Source organism: Microcaecilia unicolor, chromosome 6 (genome assembly GCF_901765095.1).
Source record: "Microcaecilia unicolor chromosome 6, aMicUni1.1, whole genome shotgun sequence".
NCBI lineage: Eukaryota > Metazoa > Chordata > Amphibia > Gymnophiona > Siphonopidae > Microcaecilia > Microcaecilia unicolor.
In genome coordinates, this window is record NC_044036.1 from 27,160,844 (window position 1) to 27,184,387 (window position 23,544).

The window sequence follows — 23,544 nt, forward strand, 5'->3', positions numbered from 1 at the left end:
TCACATCCTCTCTTTGAGAATTATTCAGTAAGGACTGCTTTTTCTCGCTCTCAGAACTTAAAAGAAATTTTGAGTCCTGCACAATTACCCGTGCCGCCAAATGAGACATTTGACAGGTTAGAAGCAATGGGACATTTTAGGTGTGGCAAATCCCATTGTAAGACATGTGAAATGACAGAAGAGGGCGACCATTTTTCTTACAATGGTAAGATATATAAGCTAAAAAAACATACAACGTGCCGGACTCAAGGCATCATTTATTACATCAAGTGCCCTTGTCAAAAACTATACATAGGTAAATCCACTCGATCGTTGCATGCCAGATTGATAGAACACAAATCTAGGATTAATGCACGTAATTTTGGTGCTCCTTTAGTCCAACGTGTGGTCAGAAATCACAGTTTTGAAGATCTTAAATGTAAGGTGATTGAACGAGTTGACCCAGCTACAAGAGGCGGGGATTTTAACAGGAAACTGCTGCAGCGTGAGACCTTCTGGATACATTGGTTAAATACGGTGGAACCGGAGGGTCTCAATACTATGTTGCAATGGGGCAGTTTTATGTGAGCATTCAAGGTTTCCCTTCGCGGAAGTGATGTATAATTATTTCCGGTAACTGGTAGATTTGAAAGGGAGCAGAAGCGCCATTTTGTGTGAACAGCCAAGGAGCTATGTCAAGACACGACTCAGTAAGTCCACGTTAATTTAAGTACCATGAATATTTGCAATAGGAACTAAAGACTGACACTTTGTATTATACGATTTATATTATCAGGTTAAATGGTGTGGGTTCCCCCAGAAGAAGCGTAGCGAAACAGGCACTATCGGGGCTTCTACACACTCCAATCTGAATAAGGGAGTTTATATGCTCCGCAAGTTAAGTGTCTTTTGCATATATTTACATATATTTGCACTTTTCAGCATGTTAAGTTTAATGAATTGCAACTTTAGGGTGGAGGTGGTTTCAGTCGATGATTAAATCTATGCACGTCAATAGAGTCACCAAGGGAGTGATGTGAATATTTGTGCAAAAATATATGAGACTCCACCTTGTTGTCAATCGCAAATGTTCTGAATGATTTTCTCCTCTCTCCATATATTGTAGTAGCCTATATTATATTAGGAGTAAGTCAAGCCATATAGTTTTTTTGTTATCCTAGAAATAAGCAGTGGATTTTCCCAAGTCCATCTTAATAATTCCAAACCTTTTTTTAAACCCTGCTAAGCTAACTGCTTTTACCACATTCTCTAGCAACGAATTCCAGAGTTTAATTACATGCTGAGTGAAGAAATATTTTCTCCGGTTTATTTTAAATGTACTACTTGTAGCTTTATTTTGTACCCCCTAGTCCTAGTATTTTTGGAAAGAGTAAACAAGCGATTCACGTCTACCCCTTTCACTCCACTCAGTATTTTATAGACCTCTATCATATCTCCCCTCGGCTGTCTCTTCCCTAAGCTGAAGAGCCTAGCCTCTTTAGCCTTTCTTCATAGGGAAGTCGTCCCATCCCTTTATCATTTTTACACACAGTATTCAAGGTGCAGTTGCACCATGGAATGATACAAAGTCATTATAACATTCTCATTTTTGTTTTCCATGTATTTCCTAATAATTCCTAACATTCTACTTGCCTTCTTATCTGCTGCTGCACACCGAGCAGAGGGTTCCAATGTAACATCATCGTTGACGCTTAGATCCTTTTCCTGGGTGATGATTCCTAATGTGGGACTTTGCGTCACCTAGCTATAGTTTGGTTTCCTCTTTCCCACATGCATCACTTTGCACTTGCTCACATTAAACATCTGCCATTTGGATGCCCAGTCTCTTAAGGTGGTCTTGCAATTTTTCACAATCCTCTTGCAGTTTAACAACTGTTGAATACCTTTGTCATCGGCAAATTTAATTACCTCAATAATTATTCTCATCTCTATATCATTCATAAATATGTTAAAAAGCAATGGTCCCAGCACAGACCCCTGGGGAACCTCAATATCTACCTTTCTCCACGGGAATACTGACCATTTAATCCTACTCTTTTTTTTTTTTTCCTTTTAACTGGTTTTTAATCCACAATAAGACATTACCTCCTATCCCATGACTTTCTAATTTCATCAGGAGTTTTTCTTGGGGCACTTTGTCAGATGCCTTTTGCAAATCTAGATATACAATATTGACCAGCTCACCTTTGTCCATATGTTTATTCACCCCTTCAAAGAAATGTAGTAGATTGATGAATTGTTTGTATTCTAATATCTGGGTACACAGCACTATGCGAGATGGTATTTTCCTTCCCCAAACAGCTTTAATCTATGTTATTGCACCTTGAGATTAATAATTGACTGGCCGTAAAATGGACAATGATTTTTGGTGGCTTTAATTTTGTTGGCTAAATATTTATTTATTTATTTGCTTATTTGTGACATTTATATCCCACATTATCCCAAACAAGTTTGAGTTCAACGTGGCTTACAATAATGCATAAGAAAGTAATTTGTTTTAAGAATCCAATTTTACAATACAGTATCATAAACATACTGGGATAGCTATGGATGTTTAAGATGTAGAAAATCTATTATGAATGAGAAATTGTACATGAAGCAAAGAGAAAGTTAATGGTAGATAGAGTACTAACCAATTCAGGTAATAATTCATTGTTAGAGTTATGGTTGTGGCAAAATCATTGCTGGTTAGTTGGAACTGGGGAAGGCTGGTTCAGTAGACTGTTTACTATTTTAAATAGTTGCATGGTTGAATTTGCAGCTTGTGTTGAGAGAAATATTGGGGGGTTTTTGGCTCTTAAGAACTGGCAGTACACTATCATGTGTTTCTTACAGTTGAGCCTGTCTTCTTCAAGGTGAGATTTTTGCCATTTTTCTTTCAAGTTTGTCCTTGGTGCTTAAGGATCCGTAGTTCTGGGGAGAATTTGTGCATAAGCCTCTAGGATCTTCTTTGGAGGGACTATTTTTTTCTAATGACATCACTAAGCATGTATCTCAAACTTGTTCTGACACTGTCATCGTCTTTTCATCCACATGGGAGTAAGATAAGGCCTCTAGGAAGTTCTCAGTGGTCAGACTTCTCATGTCTTGGATTTCCTTCCAAACTTTGGTCAGGCCAGCGGCGTACCAAGGGCGGGGCGATGGGGGCGGTCCGCCCCGGGTGCACACTACTGGGGGGATGCCGTGCGCCTGTAGGCTCCGCTGATTCCCTGCTCCTTATGCCCCGAAACAGGTTACTTCCTGTTCCGGGGCAGAGGGAGCAGGGAGCCGGCGGAGCCGAGAGCCGCACAGCTGCTCCCCGCAGCTAAAGATGCACCTGGGGGGGGGGGGGGGGTGCCGCACCCGGGGGGGAGGGGGTGTGCATTGGCGATCTGCCCCGGGTGGCAGCCGACCTGGGATCGTCACTGGGCCAGGCCCATCTGTTTTAGGTAGTCCTTACTAGAACATTTGATTAGAAAATGATTTGTCCATGAATAGGACTGTTATCTCAATGCAAACAGCTGTGTGTTCAAAGATGTCGACCCCTTTGCAGAACACCAAGGTGCTTATTTTCGAAGCCATATGGATGTCTCAAAATGCTCAAATGGATGTCCATGTGCTTGAAACGTACGAATCCTGATTTTGCAGAGGCAGTCCAACCCTGCAGTACATCCAAATGGCGAGGGGGGCTAGGGAAAGCCGAAAATCAGGATGTCCAACAGCGATTACCGAAAGGGAAGAAATGTCTAAATCTAAGAAGAAGGACATCCTAAGTTAGACCTGTTTCAGTCATATCCAGGGTATAAAAAGGTGCTCTGTTGAGCAGCTGACCACTGGAGGGATTAAGGCATGACATCTCCTTAATACCCCAGAAGTTGCTGTCCCCCTCCCTCGCCCCTGAAAGTGAAACTGAAATAGGATACCAGGCTGTATGACAGTTTTAGGTATTATTGGCATTCTGATCAAAGCAGAAAGCATGTCTGAGGAGTATTGGAGTGGTTAGTGGTGTAAACCAAGAGACTCAGGTTCAAATCATAACTTAACTCTTTTATTCATTTATTTTTTAACTAGCCGTTAAGCTCGTAACAACGGGCGAGTTTTTTGTTTTCCTATGGCCTCCCCCCATCCACCAACCCTGCTCTCTCCCCTGCCCTCCCCCCATGTCCAGCAACCCTCCTCTCTCCCCCCTCCCATCCGCTCCATCCACCCATGTCTATCAACTGTTCTCTCCCCTACCCTCCATCCTTGGGCTCCCATCCATGTCCACTCATCTCCTAAGTGTACCGCGATTGTGACCTCTTCTGCCCTGCCGTCCCCTCCGCCGCCATTTCACCCAACCACCCGCACTGCCGCCACCTTTGACCCCCCCTGGCATCGCCCCCCATCTTTCCGCCGTCGTCGTGTCCTCCTTCAGCTGCTTTCGTTACCTCCCGTGATTCCTCCTGTTGTGTTGTCAGTTCTCCTCCATCGGTGCGTCCGTTTCCCTCAGTTCCGCCCCCTCCTTCCCTCCCTGCTCCCTCCTCCTCCGATTTCCACGCCCATGTCCAAGCCCTCCTCCCTATTGGGCTGTACTGCTGGTGGAGGCGGGGCTTGGACTTCTGCACTCTCAACGTTCGGTTTCTACTGCGCATTTGCGGGTGAGTCGATCACTTGTCATTTATGTGTTTGATTGTGAGCCCTCCTGGAGCAGAAAAATACTTACTGTACTTGAATAAATAAGCCACCTGCCAGCCTGAAGGCTATTGAAATGGTGTACATTCAGGTAGAGTAGGTATTCTTCTGTTCCTGAAGGGCTCACAATTACAAATGCAAAGATTTAAAGTGGGATTTGAACCGGGTCCTTTGGTTTAAGGTCTACTGCACTAACCACTAGGCTGACCCTCTGCTCTGCATGAATGCTTGTGTGGCCATTTTCTGAGATGTCCATGTCCTTTGATTACCCCATTCACAATTTGGACGTCATACCTCTATTCACAATTTGGACATCATACCTCTATTCAGGAAATCTAGACTGCCCCTATTTGACATTTCGCCCATTAGATTGTAAGCTCCTTGGAGCAAGGACTGTCCTTTTTTGTTAATCTGTACAGCACTGCGTAATCCTAGTAGCGCTCTAGAAATGTTAATTAGTAGTAGTAGTAGTCTCAGTTTGTAAAATGGATGTTCGTGCTGGATGTTTCTGGTGTATGGACGTCCATCTCACGTGTTTTTGAAGAGGCTGTATATCCCGTTTGAAAATATACGTGAGAAGGATGTTGGTTTGGGACGTTCTGACTTTGAATGTTGTTTCGAAAATGCCCCTCCACAGGTGGCTGATTAATTTCTGAAAAACTATTTTGGGGCAGATTTGCTAAGACCACGTTGTGGCCCATGCATTAAGAGGCACAGTTTTATAAAATAGAAAATAAATAAAGATGACTTTAACTCTCCTACTAACCTACAAATGCACTCAATCTGCAGCCCCTCATTACCTCTCTACCCTCATCTCCCCTTACGTTCCCACCCGTAACCTCCGCTCACAGGACAAATCCCTCCTCTCGGTACCCTTCTCCACCACCGCCAACTCCAGGCTCCGCCCTTTCTGCCTCGCCTCACCCTATGCTTGGAATAAACTCCCTGAGCCCATACGCCAAGCCCCCCCCCCCCCGCCCATCTTCAAATCCTTGCTCAAAGCCCACCTCTTCAATGTCGCTTTCGGCACCTAACCATTGTACCTCTATCCAGGAAATCTAGACTGCCCCCAATTTGATTGGCTGCACTTTTTTTGTCCTTTAGATTGTAAGCTCCTTTGAGCAGGGACTGTCCTTCTTTGTTAGATTGTACAGCGCTGCGTAACCCTGGTAGCGCTTTAAAAATGTTAAATAGTGGTAGTATTAACTTAAGAACTGGTAATATGCTTGAGAAGTACAAAACAGTGCTCTGTCTGTTTTTGTAACTAATTCCTCTCTCTTTTTTTTTTTTTTTTTCTTGTCTTCTCAGTGTAGGAGCTCTCGTGGGCTTGTCGATAGCAGCAGTGGTTCTGCTCGCTTTTATCATCACTGTATGTGTTCTCTGCTATCTGTTTGTTAGCACCAAACCACACAGCAAGTTGGATACAGGTCTAAGCTTACAATCAGCAGGTGAGATCCGATCTCTTTGTGTTGCTGCCATGCGATGCTTCCATCAGTAGTGCATCCAGGTGGTGCATGTGCTGGGATTTGTATGAGAGTTAAATGAAAAGTTAATGCTCCACCTCCATAACATTTGTTTAAATGAAGATATTGTAATGAATAAGACCAAAGAGTAATGCTGAAGAATTGCTCTTTTATTACGTGTATTTACTTTTCTACATAGTCACCACCAAGCGTCATACATTTCTGTCAACAATGGACAATTTTTTTTTTACATAGGGGGCATTTTTGATAACGCATCTAAGTCTGACTTTGGACGTTTTGTTCTAAACGTACCAAATCCGAATAGGAAATATACACATTTTCGACAAAAGAAAAATGCCTCTCTTTTCTTTTTCCTGAAAATATTGTTTCATACAAGGTTTTGTGCTTTGTGTGTTTATCTTTTTTTTAGGTCATTGTTGAGCACACATTCCCCCCACCAAGTTAAAAATCCACAAAATCAAGCCATTGGGATGTAGGAGGGGGGGGGGTCAACATTTTTAGGAGACTGGTCTCCCAGAAATCCAAGGAGAACAATGGAGCATCCTAAGGGGCTGTGCTGTGGACTTCATATAAATGCTCGCAGGTACACACCTCACCATTGCTCCCTTATCTTGTCTGTGAGACTTCCAAAACCTACTTCCCCCAACTGTACATCACTACAATAGTCCTTAAGGTTGAAGGGGCCACCTATATGTGGGTACAGTGGGTTTCTGGTGAGTTTTGAAGGGTTCACAGATTCCACCACAAGTGTAACATGTAGGAGGAGGTATGGGCCTGGGTTCGCCTGTCTACAGGGCACTGCACCCACCACTACACTACTCCAGGGACCAGCATGCTGCAATAATGCATCTGGCTATAAAATCTGAGGCTGTCAAAGAGGCTGGTGAGTACTATTTTTATTCACATTTTTTTGGAGGTGGGAGGGGGGCAGTAACCACTAGAGTTGTAGGGGGGGGGGGGTCATCCCTGAATCCCTCTATAGGAGCAAAGCTACTGAAGCACTACTGTAGCATTATGAGCACTGTGGACAGCCATCCATGTGACTATGTGGACCTATATGACATACATGGCACTATTCAGCATTCAGAACCTGATTATAATGTGCAAATTCAGACATTTCCTCTCTAAAGACTCTAAGACATTGTGGAGACATCCAGTCTCACAGTAGAATACCAACCCTTGTTTACTGTACTTGGCAACTGCTGATAAGGTCATGATGTTCCAGAACAAGCAAGCCGTTATCAGCATTGACACAGGTTATTAGTAGAATGGACATCAATGAAGCAAGCTGTTACCAGAATTGACATCCATGCTGGACACTTGGAGCTCAAGGAGAACATGCGTCAATAATGGAGATAAGGTTCCTGGTTTCTCCATAAAAGGCAGCTCTTGCCAAGGTTAGGGGCTGGTGCCAACATCACATCCGAGGGTCAAGATCTTTTTTGGACCAGACTGACATCTGAAGGAACTGCTGATATCTGAAGGACTCCCATCAGGTTGTATGTGAGCCAAGCACCCTTGCATAGTGCTCCTGGGGTTAGAGTGACTCCTTGTACTTAAGAGTCTAGCTAGGGATTATAAATACCTTCATTCCAAGTTATCTCTGCAATAGGATTGTTTTTGTCTTTATTCCTGTGTACTCTGTCATTTGCTGCTACTGTAAATTAATAAGACCCTATTTTTATTATATCTGGAGTGAAGTTAGTTTCTTTTATTATTTTGTAATAGTGGGCTTGGATTTAAGGATAAGGGATGATATATTTACTTCTGATACTGCTCTAAACCATGCTAATCTGGTTGGAACCCATTTTTGCTATAACTTACAAGTGTCAGGTACACCCATAACTCCCCAATAAGAGTGTTATCTGTTTTGCTCCTATAGATTTGGAGGTTCCACCGAGATAGCTATCTAGATAAATAGATAAGCTATTAATTAATTTGCACTCCAGTATTAAGTTCTAGGGTCCGAGGGTTGCAGCACAGTTAACTGTAATTTAGCAGCTTTAGCCAAGCTACTAGAAGCTTTGGCTGCTTCCCAATAGCTTATCTTTGTTTATAGTTAGCTGGGAATGTATTTACAAAAACAATTGTATTTTGTCAGACTTCTCAGACTTCATGTCCTTGATGGGAAGAGTTTTGTGCTAAGTCTTCAAAAGTGCCTAATAACTAACTGTAGAGGAGAGAGAGAGCTGTTTTAAACTCAGAGAAAGCCTGTTTTAGGTGTTTATAGACCTGTTTGTTACATACAGACAGTGAACCACATTGCCCATGTTAGATGGCTGTTCCCTAGAAGAGTAATTGATTCTACTGATCAGATTAACATTACTTAGCAGTAGTGTGAGCTAGAAACTATTGAATAATAGCAGCAACAAAGAAAAAGTTCTATCTGTCAATACAATAAAGCACAATAGTTTTTGTTATTGAAGCAGTTCTTTCATGTTACCGTATTGAGTTACCTTTTGTCAGGATGGTAGATATGGAATTTAATATCCATTATCTCCCTGACTATTTGCTCCCTGATTATATTAACTATTGGGGTGAGTGGAGTGATGTTATACAGTTTTCTCTGCACATGTTTACTGAGGGATACTGTTGAGGCCGTATTGGTCCAGAGAGCTCTGGACTGCCTTCAGGAAGTTAGGGATTTTTCTTCACCCCTAAAACAAGTTGATGAGTGGCAAGCTCTGCTTTTAGTGACCCAAATACTGGCACCACTCTGGTATAATTGGTATAAGCGGGTGACAAGTCAAAGATCACCACCGTGGAGGGGGTAGTACCAGAGAATCCTGAGGATGGGATGGATCGGGAAGTTGTTTGGGGAAGACACACTGTGAATGTTATCTATAGGCATTTTAAAGGGGCAGTTATTGAATGCTCTGCAGACCAGTCGGATTTTCTCCTTGAGTGTGTTAGCCCCGCTCCTTTATTTCTTCCAAGGGAACTATTCCGTAGCCCGAGTCATGATCAGGACACTATTTCAGAGTCTGCTTCCTTGATGGTAGTTGTGCAGAAGTGTCACGCTCAATCAGATATTTATGTTAGTAAGGCTGGGCCAGATTTATGCCTAGACTTTCTCTTCAAAGGAGAGGACACTGTGTATGGTCTCACAGGAGAAGCAGAGTTAGTGTTGTGAACCAGAGCAGCATGCTGCTCTGGATTCTGTTCCCCAGCAAAGAGGTAGTGCCTCCCAGCTCAGCTTTCTTTTAGTGGATACAGAACAAAGTTCTGGTATAATAACAGAGCTGCCCAAAACCTCTGTTTGTGATAATGCACCTTCCTTTCGGACTGACAGTGTCCCAGAAAAAAGAGGCTCTAAAGTAATGTTAAGACAGACTCTGTTGTCATCTGACACGATTAGGGGTGAACATGGTCCTGAGAGTGAGAGCTTGATGTATGACCCCACTTCTTTTAGCAGTAGAAGTTAGCAAAGAGATGCTGCGTCAGTGCCTTTATCAGAATGTAACTTAGTTGTGCCAGCCCCTCCCTTAACCAGGAACAGTGAGGGAATGCCAGCGCCTGCTCTTTCGCTTGAAGGGAGAGCTATTGCTAATTCAACTAAACCCAGAAAAGCAGAGGCTGTAACAGCACCTCCGCTGCCCAGTGAGTTAAGATTCCAGCTACGTCACAGACACAGAAATAGATTCCGAGGTAGAGCATTTTGTTGATACAAGGACGTCAGACTCACAGAAACAGAAGCCTGTGCAGCCGCGTTGCTGATCTGCAAGGGCAGGCTTCTACATGGAATGTTGCTAGTGGAATAGCAACATTCCATGTAGAATCTCCAATAGTAGCATTCCATGTTGAATCTCCAATAGTATCTATTTTATTTTTGTTACATTTGTACCCCGCGCTTTCCCACTCATGGCAGGCTCAATGCGGCTTACATGGGGCAATGGAGGGTTAAGTGACTTGCCCAGAGTCACAAGGAGCTGCCTGTGCCTGAAGTGGGAATTGAACTCAGTTCCCCAGGACCAGAGTCCACCACCCTAACCACTAGGCCACTCCTCCACTTATTTTTCAGAAACTCTTAGCCACTGAGTACCAAGCAGACTTCCAGATGAGACATTCCAACAGAAGTTGTTGATCTTGAGAAGGAGGAAGATGCTATTGTCACTGACCACTGTTTGCCATAACAGGTGACCTCTGGGAGTGACTTCATAGCCGGTTCATACTCATTACTAAATTCTCTTCTATTCAGTTTTGTTCTAGGTTACAAACAGAGACTGAATTCCATCATCTCACGATTTAAAGCTGGCTTATTAACAATCTCTTTTCTTTTTACAGAGGTGACTGCTCCTCTGGCATGAGGAGAAGGGAAGGAAAAATAAAGGTAACTTTACTAATATACTAACCCTCTTTAATGTTAGTGGTCATCTGTTCATTTAGGGCACCTTTTTGTGTCTTATTCATTAGAAAAACAGATCTAGACCAAAACGTTGATGTTTTCACCCTAGACGTTTTGGTTTTGTTTCATTATGGCTGTAAAACATCCATGTGTTAGGCATGCCCTAATCCTGCCTTCAAAACGCCCTGACCCCCCCCCCCCCCTTGTGATTTGAACGCACTGCAGACGAAATGCATAGATAGATGTCTGCAAAACAGGTTTCAAAATTGCCGATTTGGATGTTTTGAGAAGAAATTCGTTCAAATGGTGCTTTATGACACTTTTTAGATGTTTTTCCCTTTTGAAAATGAGCCCAATAGTAACATAGTAGATGACGGCAGATAAAGACCCGTACAGTCCATCCAGTCTGCCCTAGAAGATAAACTCATAGCATAAGGTATGATATGATACTACTATGCATACGTGATCTTGATTTGTCATTGCCAATTTCAGGACACAAACCATAGAAGTCTGCCCGGCACTAGACTTATTCTTCAACTACTCAAGCCGTCATTGAAACACCACTCCGGCCCATCTAAATCTCTCCAGCCACGATCAGGGCACAAACCATAGAAGTCTGCCCAGCAGTAACTACTGAAGCTGAATCTGTCAAGCCATGATCAGGGCACAGACCACAGAAGTCTGCCCAGCACTGGCTTTGCTTCTCAGTTACTGGTGTTGCCATCTAACCACTGCTAAGCTTGTTTGGTTCCATGCCTTTCATACAGGAACCAAATAAGCTTTTTGAAATATGTCATAAAAGACCGCCATCTCTTCAACCAGTTGCTCACAGTCCTTTCTACCTCTTCATTTGAGTCGAACAGGTGCTTCCGAAGGTATTCCTTCATTTTTGGAAAAAGATGGGAATTGCATGGTGTTAAGTTGGTGCTGTATGGTGGATAGGGTAAGACTGTGAGACCCATCTTTGCAATTGCCTCTGTTGTGTTTTGTGCTGTTTGTGAGAGAGGCCCAGTGTTGTCAGATTGCAAGAAAATTTCCTTCTCGTGCTTCCAAACTCTTCTCAATTGTCCTTTCAAAGTTTTCAGGGTTACAGTATAACACTTTATTATCCTCTGACTTGTCCTCTGAGAGTTTGTTAAACTTTCTTGTGTGAGTCTCGTCCATTGCTGTCATGGGTCATCCACTTTGTTTTTCGATCACACAAATCAGCACTTCCCAGTCCAGAATTTTACTTTTTTTTTTTGGTCTATCGATACACAGTACTCACATCAACACAGTCAGCCACCGTAAGCAACCTGCATACGGTGGTGACTTTCAATTGGTGGGATTCCTTAAACAGTCAGAAATTCTATCACGGTACGTTGCTTAAATTGCACTTACAAGTGCTCCCCGCATCTTTCCATTTCACAAGCAATAGCAAAACAACCTCTTCACACAGATAGTTCTCTCCAGCCGAGGTGAAAGAAGAGATTTCAAAGAATAAGTGAACACATACAGTGTGTCAGTGCTACTATCTGTTGATGAATTACAGTGGCGTACCAAGGGGGGGCGGTGGGGGCGGTCCGCCCTGGGTGCACGCCGCTGGGGGGTGCCGCGGCGCGCGCCTGCTCCGAGTTCGCTAAACTTTGTCGCTCGTTCGCTGCAGCTCCCTCTGCCCTGGAACAGGTTACTTCCTGTTCCGGGGCAGAGGGAGCTGCAGCGAAGCGAAGTTTAGCGAACTCGGAGCAGGCGCGCGCTGCGGCACCCCCCCCCCCAGCGGCGTGCACCGGGGGGGGGGGTCATTTCACCGGGGGGGCGGAAGGTGTCATTTAGTGGGGGGGGGGGGCGCATCGGCGCTCCGCATCGGCGCTCCGCCCCGGGTGCCATCCAGGCCAGGAACGCCACTGATGAATTATGGAAGTGGAGACATTACTTTTCATGTAACCCTTATATTTTTATGCATAGAGCATTAGGTAATGACGTAAAACCCTAGTATACATCATGTTATACCAACCTATGCATCCAGCTTTTCTTGTATAGGTACAAAACTATGGAATGCGTTACCTAAAACCGTCAGATCAATTCATAACCATCTTAACTTCAGGAAGTCACTGAAAACCACACTGTTTAAGAATGCTCATCCTTCCGACCCAACTTAATTTACTACTTCTTATGATATAGCAAAATTCACGGACCCTTACTGTACTTTTTTTTATTACATCTGTTGCTTTATATTTAAGTTACTTACAGGATTACTATTATACAGTCTATTTGAATTTTAATTTTTTGACATTGTGTAAGCCACATTGAGCCTGCAACTAAGTGGGAAAATGTGGGGTATAAATTATTATTATTATTAACATTTGTATAGCGCTACCAGACGCACGCAGCGCTAAACACCTGACACAGAGAGACAGTCCCTGCTCGATAGAGCTTACAATCTAAAAATACAGACAGACAAGACAATTAAGGGCGAGGAAAGTACTGGGTGAGAAGGAACAAGGATAGGGGAATTGAGTAGTGGTTAGGAGCCAAAAGCAGTGGTGAAAAGGTGTGTTAAATAAATTGATAAGATGTTCTGGACTTCAATTTACATTATGGAGAGTAGCCCTCCACCTGCTACCAATCTCCCCTAGAATCAGTACTGAAGCTACAGAGCTGTAATCCTATAGAGCAGAGGTTCTCAACCCAGCCCTCGGGACACACCTAGCCATTCAACATTTAGGTTGACCTTAGAGATGGTCGACCTTAGAGATGGTCGTCCCCGGTTTTCGGCGATAATGGAAACCGAGGACGCCCATCTCAAAAACGACCAAATCCAAGGCATTTGGTCATGGGAGGAGCCAGCATTCATAGTGCACTGGTCCCCCTCACATGCCAGGACACCAACAGGGCACCCTAGGGGCACTGCAGTGGACTTCACAAATTGCTCCCAGGTGCATAGCTCCCTTACCTTCGGTGCTGACCCCCCAACCCCCCCAAAAAAACCCACTCGCCACAATTGTACACCTCTACCATAGCCCTAAGGGGTGAAGGGGGGCACCTACATGTGGGTACAGTGGGTTTCTGGTGGGTTTTGAAGGGCTCACATTTACCAGCACAAGTGTAACAGGTAGGGGGGATGGGCCTGGGTCCGCCTGCCTGAAGTGCACTGCACCTACTAAAACTGCTCCAGGGTCCTGTATACTGCTGTCATGGAGCTGGGTATGACATTTGAGGCTGGCAAAAAATTAAAAAAAATTTTTTTTTAGGGTGGGAGGGGGTTGTTGACCACTGGGAGAGTAAGGGGAGGTCATCCCCGATTCCCTCCAGTGGTCATATGGTCAGTTTGGCCACCTTTCTGAGGCTTGGTCGTGAAAAAAAATGGACCAAGTAAAGTTGACCAAATGCTCGTCAGGGACGCCCTTCTTTTTTCCATTATCAGCCGAGGATGCCCATCTCTTAAGCACGCCCTAGTCCCGCCTTCGCTACACCTCTGACATGCCCCCATGAACTTTGGTCATCCCCATGATGGACTGCAGTTGAGGATGCCCAAAATCGGCTTTCGATTATGCCGATTTGGGCGACCCTGAGAGAAGGACGCCCATCTCCCAATTTGTGTCGGAAGATGGGTGCCCTTCTCTTTCGAAAATCCCCTGATAATGGAAATTAGATCTTGAGGGCTAGGAAGGAGCAAAAAGGATTGGATTGAGAGAGGGCTGAAACTGCTTGGTTCAGACAGTTTGGGAAAGAATGAGTGAGTCCTTGGGTCACACTGGGGATGGGAAACATTGCTAGGGTTGGGCAAGGGGGAGTCATGTTCTTAGTTAAATAATCAAGGAGTGATGGCTAATGTCACATAAGATGGGGCCTACTCAATACTGTGTGGCAGAATGGAGGAGATCCAGGTTCAGTCCCCAGGGCCAGGTGCCCAATCCTTTGACTATTTGGCAGGGGATACCTTAGTTGGAGGGTGTTATAAGGAGGTGTCTACTGTAGGTGTGTTTTCAGGTGCCTAGTTTTATAAAGACAAGTAGATGCCTACTTGTCCTTATAAAATACCAGCATAAGTGGCAAGAATTACGACAACACTGGAGGAGTGGCCTAGTGGTTAGGGTGGTGGACTTTGGTCCTGGGGAACTGAGAAACTGAGCTCGATTCCCACTTCAGGCACAGGCAGCTCCTTGTGACTCTGGCCAAGTCACTTAACCCTCCATTGCCCCATGTAAGCCGCATTGAGCCTGCCATGATTGGGAAAGTGCGGGGTACAAATGTAACAAAAAAAAATGTGTAGCAGCTAGGAGCCAAAGGCAGCAGTGAAAAGGTGAGCCTTCAACATAGATTTAAAAACAGGTAGAGATGGAGCTACACATATGGGCTCAGGAAGATGGTTCCAGGCATAAGGTGCATCAAGATGAAAGGCAGTCATTCAGAACCCAAGGGACTCTCTAGAATTTACCTCCAAGGGAAAACATATCTTAAAGGCCTAATAATATCTAGTAAAGGGTACAAGTCAGTGTTAACAGCTGGTGTGGTATTATTTATTTAATAAAATTTATAGCCCGCACATCTGAGCGGGTTACAATGAAACAAACGTAATCAAGATCACAAACATTGTTAAAACAAATAGACACTGTCCTGAGGAACCACCCCACACCAAATACTCTAGGGCTGACATCTTTCCTTCCCGTAAAACTGACTGAAATCTATCATAGAAAAAAGAATGTAATTAATTTAGCAACTCTGCCCCCAGTACTGATTTACCTTTATCTAGATAATATCTCATGGTAAATGATGTTGGAAGGCAGCCATTGGGTCCACGTATGCTTTTCCTTTGTCAAGGTTTAATCTTAAATCATCACTCAAGGCAACCAGCGCAGATTTTATGCTGTACCCAGCACAGAAACCAGATTAGGAGAGATCCAAGCAACCATTCCTAGCCCAAAATTGTTTAATTAACCCAACACTACCCACTCTGTCAATTGAGACAGAAATGGGAGACTAAAGATCAACCTGTAATTCTCAAGCATGTTGCCACCCAAGCAAGGTTTTTTTGAACACCAACTTGATCATGGCATATTTGAACTTAACTGTAAGGTTTGTACTGCCCAAAGAATCTATGCGTACCCCTAGTTCATCCCCTCTCTAAAATGCTGAGCACCATTTTAGTTGGGCACCCAACCAACTTTTATTGAATGTGGAATTGCATGCTCACAAGAACACTTAAAAGTGTTCAGAGTGAGCCATATAACCAGCTATTTCCATATCTCTGGGGGGGGGGGGGGGGGAAACAACTCTTGGTACACACAGAGATAAAGTCTCTTCTTGCTATAGACAGACTGCGGAAAGGCATCCTGGAGCAGCAGCCTTACATATGTTTTAAAACTCAACCGACGGAAACCCTTGAAGTTCTTGAGTAGGGAGAGTCTTGCAATTTGCTGAAAATCATCTCTTTGCTTATAGTACACAAATAATTCTGATTCACTGCACAAATTGCTGCAGCACAGCAGTTGGGCAACAAATTTCTCTTCACTGTTAGTGTTTTTTTTTTTTGCTTTTGCAAAACATAAAATGATTCTAGAGTGAAACATCTTGTAGAGCAGTAGTTACGTGACGAGCTCGTTATTAATTTACAACAATATCTACACGTAATCGTTTTTTTTTTTTTAAAGTCAGGTTGGCATAAATTTGAATCATGTTCACCTCATTGTCCGTCATCAAGGCTTCAGCTTTCAGCAGCTGTTCTCACGCATATCATTAAAAAAAAACCAACTATTTACAATGCAATTACCTTGAAAATAAGAGTCCTTTCCTTATCTGTGAATAATACACAAATGATCTGTAGCTGGGTTTGAAGCTTTGTAGATTAGTGCTAGTGCAGATACATGCAAAGTTCAGAGCCCTCAACCTTCTCTTGTTTGTTACGTTCTGCTCTGTGTCCATGAGTACATTTTTTTTTTTTCATTTTATACAACAGGATTGTGATGAAAACAGCAAGCGTTTAAGCTTGGAGGGCAAAGACATTCAGTTACAGAATAATAATTTATTTTTCTAAAGCATTTCTCCTGATTGCATGTTTATGCTAGAGAGTTGCCCGGGGACAGAAATTTCACCCACTGGAATCTAACCCATCTCCGCCCATCCCCACTGAACTCGCCTCCATCCCCTTCTGACCCCGCAAGTAATCTCCTCCGTCTCCACCTGTCCCCTGTACTAAAATAACCCAGCTTAACATTAGCTCATGTTGATAACTTCCCCTCTTAGTGCTTATGGGGATTTCAATGCTATCAATCTTATCCATGAATTGTTTTTTTAGTGCTATTATAATTGCTACGATAGCTGCACTTTTGCGGTAACGCCGCAGGACCCCCACAGACCTGGAGGAGATCCCCCACGGGAGTCCTGTGGACCTGGAGGGGGTCCCTGCGGGATTCCCACTAACCCCATTCAGCTCTCTAGTATATTCGCACATGATGGTGTTTTTCATGAGAACAGTGTGAACAATCAATAGGCCTCAGTAAGAACTCTCTTGCACACCTCAAGCTCTGTCTCTTGCCCTTTTCAAATTCAGGCTGAAAGGCCACCGTGTTGAAGCTGCTTTGAACTCTCAATCCCTTATTCATCTGTTCAGTACCCATACCCCCAGATACGTTAAAGTTGGGAGCCCAACTTTCCAACTAACGCACAAAGTTGAGTGCACAAGATATAGAATAGTACTACTTGCATGCCTAACTTAATTGTTAAATTAGGCACCAATTGGCATTAAGTACCAATAATAGCCATTAAGTAGCGTTAATTGACGCTAATTTGTAGTTATGGAACCGCAGTTAGGCGCTATTCTATAAATATAGCGCCTAAATGCTGTAGTGCAGGACTACATAGGGGGCATGCCCATGGGCAGGTCAAGGGCATGTCCTGCAGTTGCACCATCACTTTCACTTTGTGTGCAAGTGCCACCTTTTAAGCATCAGCATTTACACTAGCCTTTGACATGGTATAAGTCGGATGGACCACCTGTGGCCCACTGTTTTATGTGACCACCGACTGCTTATCGTCATGACGTGAACATAAGAATAGTCATACTGGGTCAGACCAGTGGTCCATCTAGCCCAGTATCCTGTTTCCAACAGTGGCCAATCCAGGTTACAAGTACCTGGCAGAAACCGAAATAGTAGCAATATTCCATGCTACCAATCCTGGGGCAGCCAGTGGCGTCCCATCTCTGTCGCAATAACAAACTAGAAAAAATAAAACTACAACCAGAACGAACCACAGTGGGAATCAAACCCACGTCCCCTGCATTGAGGGCCCACAGCCCTAATCCCTATGTTTGCTTATATCTAAAGTGGAGGACCTAAAAGATCACCGTACACGGCCTGGTGTCCAAAGCACGCTTCTGTCTCAAACGGTGCACCTGCTTGATCCGAAGAGGGCCGAGGTGAGTGTCCAATTGTAAGGATGGTCTGCAGGAAGCCACGAAATTCTCCATCAGTCACACTTTCAGGGAGCCCCACCAGCCAAAGATGATTCCATCTGGAGCGATTCTCCAGGTCATCCACCTTGTTCTCCAGGTAACTAACCCATTTTGTCAACTGCGCATTAGAAGCTTCCTAGGCTGGAAATCTATCTTCCAAATCGCTAGTGCACAAATCCCAAGCTATCAAAGCGTTCGTGAACTGCATTCACCCAGTCAATAATATAGTTTCTACAAAACCATTGCTTCTAAGGCCAATATGACCTCCACCACAATCTTACCTTACCATGCAGAGTTAACCGAGGGGCTGGGAAGATTTGATGCAGCCGCCATCTTGGTGTCTCCTGCTCAGGATCTCTTTTTGTCTCTCTGTTGAATCTTCGAGGCCATCAGCTTATGATCTGAAAAGAAAACTCCTGCCGGAAGATTTAAGAAGCCACCAACACTTTGGTGGGAAACCGTTTCACTTTGTAATGGATAATAAAGGAAAAAAGGAGCAGGGCGCAGGAGCTGAGCTTATCCGCATCTGCTCCGCATGATGATACCATGTGATTCCCCCCTGGTGTCTAGAAAAGGGCATGTGTTTAGCTAGTGAATACATTGCAGAATAAACGTGAGCAGCACCCTCCCAAGTCATTTTCACCATGTGCATACCTTGGGAGCACTCTGTAACAGGGGCGTATCTGGAATCCGGCGGTAGGGGGGGCCAGAGCCAGAGAGGGGGGGCACATTTTTGCCTCCCTCCCCCCCCCGCCGCCGCCGCTGCCTCTCTCCACCCCCTCCCCGCCGTCAACCCTCCCCCGTTGCTTACTTTTGCTGGCGGGGGGCCCCAACCCCCGCCAGCCGAGGTCCGACCCGCAATCTCCATATTTCGTCTTCCTCCGTGGCCATGTGCTTCAAGGAAGTAACGCTGCAGTGCTGATTCGTTGAATCCAGTTCGGCGTCTGACGTCGCAGCGACGTCAGACGCCGAACTGGATTCAACGAATCAGCACTGCAGCGTTACTTCCTTGAAGCACATGGCCACGGAGGAAGACGAAATATGGAGATTGCGGGTCGGACCTCGGCTGGCGGGGGTTGGGGCCCCCCGCCAGCAAAAGTAAGCAGCGGGGGAGGGTTGACGGCGGGGAGGGGGGCCAGGGCGAAATCTGCGGGGGCCCAGGCCCCTGTGGCCCCACGCAGATATGCCCCTGCTCTGTAAATCAGCTGTCCACAGTACCAGCTGCTCCTTCCTCTCCCAAATTTTCTTCAGATATTGCTCATGAAACTGGGCATGCACCCGAGGCACAATCCTACCGCAGAAGTTGTTTGACAGGTCCGGGCTCTCAAAAAAAAAAAAAAAAAAAAAAAAAAAAAAGCTCGGACCTGTCAAAACTTTCAAGTAGCTGACCTGATGACCTCCCGCCCCCCCCCCCCCCGACTGAAGACAACCCTACTCCCTCCCCTGACATGCGCTCGCCGGCTCTGATCATTAGGCGGGAGCAAACGCAAGTGTTTGTACAGTGCAATTGGCCTCTAGCGCCCGCATTTGCTTTTGATCATCTGGGCCTAACTGAGCAGCAGCTTCTTTCTATGTCTCATGCACCCCCTCTTAAAAAAAAAAACCCCAAACCACAGGGCATTGGTGTTTGCTGCAGTGTAGAACTGTAATCGGTGACATTGTCCTCAACAATATAATTAAATCCTCAGTAAATAAAGTTTTCTTCTCTTCAGCTCAGTTGAGTAAGTTCTGTAGACTATATGGCTCCTGGTACAGTGTATTAATTTATTGGCATTAATCAGCATGTTGCTATGCCTGGAGCCTGGCATTTCCTGGGGTGTGTGTAATGAGAAACAGATGAAAAAGAAGCAGGTCGGTGCAAACATCTTGATGCCGAGCTGCACATCGAGAGTCACGGCGGACGCACTGAATGTACTTCTCCTTTATTCAGATGCTGAGAACTCTCCGTTCTTTTCCACAGGATGTTATTCTTTTTCTTTTAAAGCAAAGGCCAGTTGGAATAATGTGACTTTTAGTTAACTCAATGTAGATAAGTGAGGGAGCCTGAATGAGAGAAGAGCTTTTTTTTTTCTTCACATTTTCTGTCAACTGTGTGAACTGGGGTGGTGATAGTTTGTTATTCAGTTAGTAGATGCAGGGTCAGATTTATGCATATCATGGCCCCTATGTTGTACCATTTAAGAGGGAAATACCACCTTTCTGTGGTTACAGTCAAAGCAGTTTACATATTATATATACAGGTACTTATTTTGTACCTGGGCAGTGGAGGGTTAAGTGACTTGCCCAGAGTCACAAGGAGCTGCAGTGGGAATCAAACCCAGTTCCCCAGGATCAAAGTCCGCTGCACTAACCACTAGGATACTCCTCCACTAGCAACATTCCTTCATGCAATACCATAATTTATTCTTCTTTACCATATATGTAGGCACATGGCGTATATATATGCCATGATCTGGTCCATATATGTTATGTTCCATGTTTGTTACCATGTATGTATGCACCTTAACACAATACCATTTGTAATCCTGCTACCCGGAAATAGCAACTGCCATTACGGCAAATGTAAGCCACATTGAGCCTGCAAATTGGTGGGAAAATTTGGGATACAAATGCTACAAATAAAAATAAATAAATAAAGCAGTTTACATATATTCAGGTACTTATTTTGTACCAGGGGCAATGGAGGGTTAAGTGACTTGCCCAGAGTCACAAGCAGCTGCAGTGGGAATTGAACTCAGTTCCCCAGGATCAAAGTCCACTGCACTAACTACTAGGCTAATCCTCCACTAGCAACATTCCATCCAGGACATCAGACTCACAGAAACAGAAGCCTGCACGGCCGCATTGCTGATCTGCAAGGGCAGGCTTCTACATGGAATGTTGCTAGTGGAATACATTCCATGTAGAATCTCAAATAGTAGCAACAGAATCTCCAATAGTAGCAACATTCCATGTAGAATCTCAAATAGGGAAAGGGGATGAGATTTGATATACCACCTTTCTGTGGTTACAGTCAAAGCGGTTTACATATTATATACAGGTACTTATTTTGTACCTGGGCAACGGAGGGTTAAGTGACTTGCCCAAAGTCACAAGGAGCTGCAGTGGGAATTCAATCCAGTTCACCAGGATCAAAGCCCACTGCACTAACCACTAGGCCCCCTTTCATTAAATAGGAAGTAAATTAATAGGTTTAATAGCTTTCCATGCTTATGAAAGAGTATGCAGAAAATGCTACTTGACATTCAAAACATTTTTATCAATTATTATTACACTAATGCGTAATTTACTAATCCAAAATTTTAGGGGTGGTTGTTGTTGATCGGCACTAAACCTTTGAATCTCGGGTGTCCTCGGTAGTTACTAAATTTTTTAAATTACTTTGGAAACTGAAGTGCATTAGGCCCTTTTTTTCAATTGATAGTTTCAGATTACTTGTCCAATCTCTTGTTTGGATCCAATTTGATTACTAGAATTCTATCTATGCAGGGTGTAAAGAATGTGTCTTAAGGAAACTGCAAACTGCCCAGAATACTGCGGCTAGACTTGTCATGCATGTACCATGCTTTGAGAGGGGCTACTCCTTGTGCTGCTCCATTTCCATTGGGTTCCCATTAGGGCCAGGATTGTATTCAAACTCTGTGCTCTCATATTTCAGATTTTGTATGGTATTACCCCTGACTGTATGTTGGGCTTTGTTACTTTGCCTTCTCGCAACTCAATCTTTCGAGTGGAGGAGTGGCCTAGTGGTTAGGGTGGTGGACTTTGGTCCTGAGGAGCTGAGTTCAATTCCCAGCACAGGCAGCTCCTTGTGACTCTGGGCAAGTCACTTAACTCTCCATTGCCTGCTGCATTGAGCCTGGGGTACAAATGTAACAACAACAAAAAATCTTTGGTGCAAGAGACTTCCTGTGTCTTCATTTTCTTACCTGTAAGAAAGCAGTTTATAAATCTATATATTCAGCTACTTTTTCATCCAAGGTAGTAAATGGTTGAATTCCTTGCCGAAAATATTTGGTTTTTCGTAAGTTTTTAAAATCTTTCCTTTTCAAAAAGTTTCTGTAAGTTGATCCTGACGCCTGATCTCCCCCTTCCATTCTCTCCATTATGCTTTATTATTGAATTCTTTATATATTTATTATTATTTCCTTATTGGTGTGTGTGGTTTATGTCTTTTGTTTCATATTTTGTAATGACTTCTTTTTAGCTTGTTAGCCACATTGAACTCAAAATTGTGCGGGAAAATGTGGGGTACAAATGTCATAAATAAATAATAATAATGAGGCCCCTTGAAATGTGAGGTCCTAAACTGTAGCTCATATGTAAATTGTCCTGGGATGGATGTGTTGAAATTTTCCCCTAGTGAGTAATCGCTGGTTCACAGACATAGATATTTAAAGTGTGTGTGTGTGTGGGGGGGGGGGGGGGGGCGGTTGCTTGAATGCCTCTAGAAGGAGGGTTAAGGCAAATGGTTAGTTGAAGCAGAGGAAAGTTACTTTAAGATTTTCAGCTTTGCTTTGTTTCAGTTATTCATCAATAAACTTATTTGCTTTAGGTATATTTTGGACACTCCATTTACATTTCAGGCTGCTGAAATTTGAAATGGCCTTCCATAATATCTGAGAAATGTACCTTCCAATGTTCTTGTTCAAATGTTATGAAGTTTAACTTTATTTCAGCTGGTATTTCTCTGTTCCTAAAGGGCTTACAACAGTATTTCGGTCCAATCTTTTTAGAATTGCCTTACATTTCTATACCACTTCATGCTCAATATCATAATTGGCCAAAATGTTGTCATAGGTTGTGTACATGTACTAGTGCTGTAGAAGCTAGAAGCAGCATATGGTCTATTTATTTAGGATTTTGCTCACACCTTTTTCAGTAGTAGCTCAAGGTGAGTTACATTCAGGTACTCTGGATATTTCTCTGTCCCAGGAGGGCTCACAATCTAAGTTTGTACCTGAGGCAATGGAGGGTTAAGTGACTTGCCCAAGATCACAAGGAGCAGCAGCAGGATTTGAACCCAGCCACCTCTGGATTGCAAGACCAGTGCTCTAACCACTAGGCCACTCAGCAACATTCCATGTAGAATCACCAATAGTAGCAACATTCCATCTAGAATCTCCAATAGTAGCAACATTCCACTAACCACTAGGCCACTCCTCCACTAGCAACACTCCATGTAGAATCACCAATAATAGCAACATTCCATCTAGAATCTCCAACATTCCACTAACCACTAGGCCACTCCTCCACTAGCAACACTCCTTGTAGAATCTCCAATAGTAGCAACATTCCACTAACCACTAGGCTACTCCTCCACTGGCAACATTCCATGTAGAAGCCTGCCCTTGCAGATCAGCAATGCGGCCGCACAGGCTTCTGTTTCTGTGAGTCTGACGTCCTGCACATACGTGCAGGACGTCAGACTCACAGAAACAGAAGCCTGTGCAGCCACATTGCTGATCTGCAAGGCAGGCTTCTATATGGAATGTAGCTAGTGGAATAGCAACATTAACATTCCATGTAGAATCTCAAATATTTATTTATTTAGATTTTGCTCACACCTTTTTCAGTAGTAGCTCAAGGTGAGTTACATTCAGGTACTCTGGATATTTCTTTGTCCCAGGAGG

The 23,544-nt window shown here is 44.0% G+C and overlaps 1 protein-coding gene across 2 annotated transcripts in view; it reads left to right on the forward strand.

Annotated features, from left to right (window-relative positions):
• The window catches only part of SHISAL2A (shisa like 2A), a 105,161-nt gene that overhangs the window by 38,389 nt on the left and 43,228 nt on the right, over positions 1–23,544 (forward strand). Inside the window, exons 2-3 of one of the 2 annotated variants that reach the window (XM_030207043.1) lie at positions 5,959–6,098; positions 10,419–10,464. In XM_030207043.1, the coding sequence (XP_030062903.1) occupies positions 5,959–6,098; positions 10,419–10,441 (163 nt within the window). In that variant the 3' untranslated portion in view covers positions 10,442–10,464. The remainder of the gene's footprint in view (positions 1–5,958; positions 6,099–10,418; positions 10,465–23,544) is intronic. The other variant, XM_030207042.1, reaches the window with a different exon arrangement.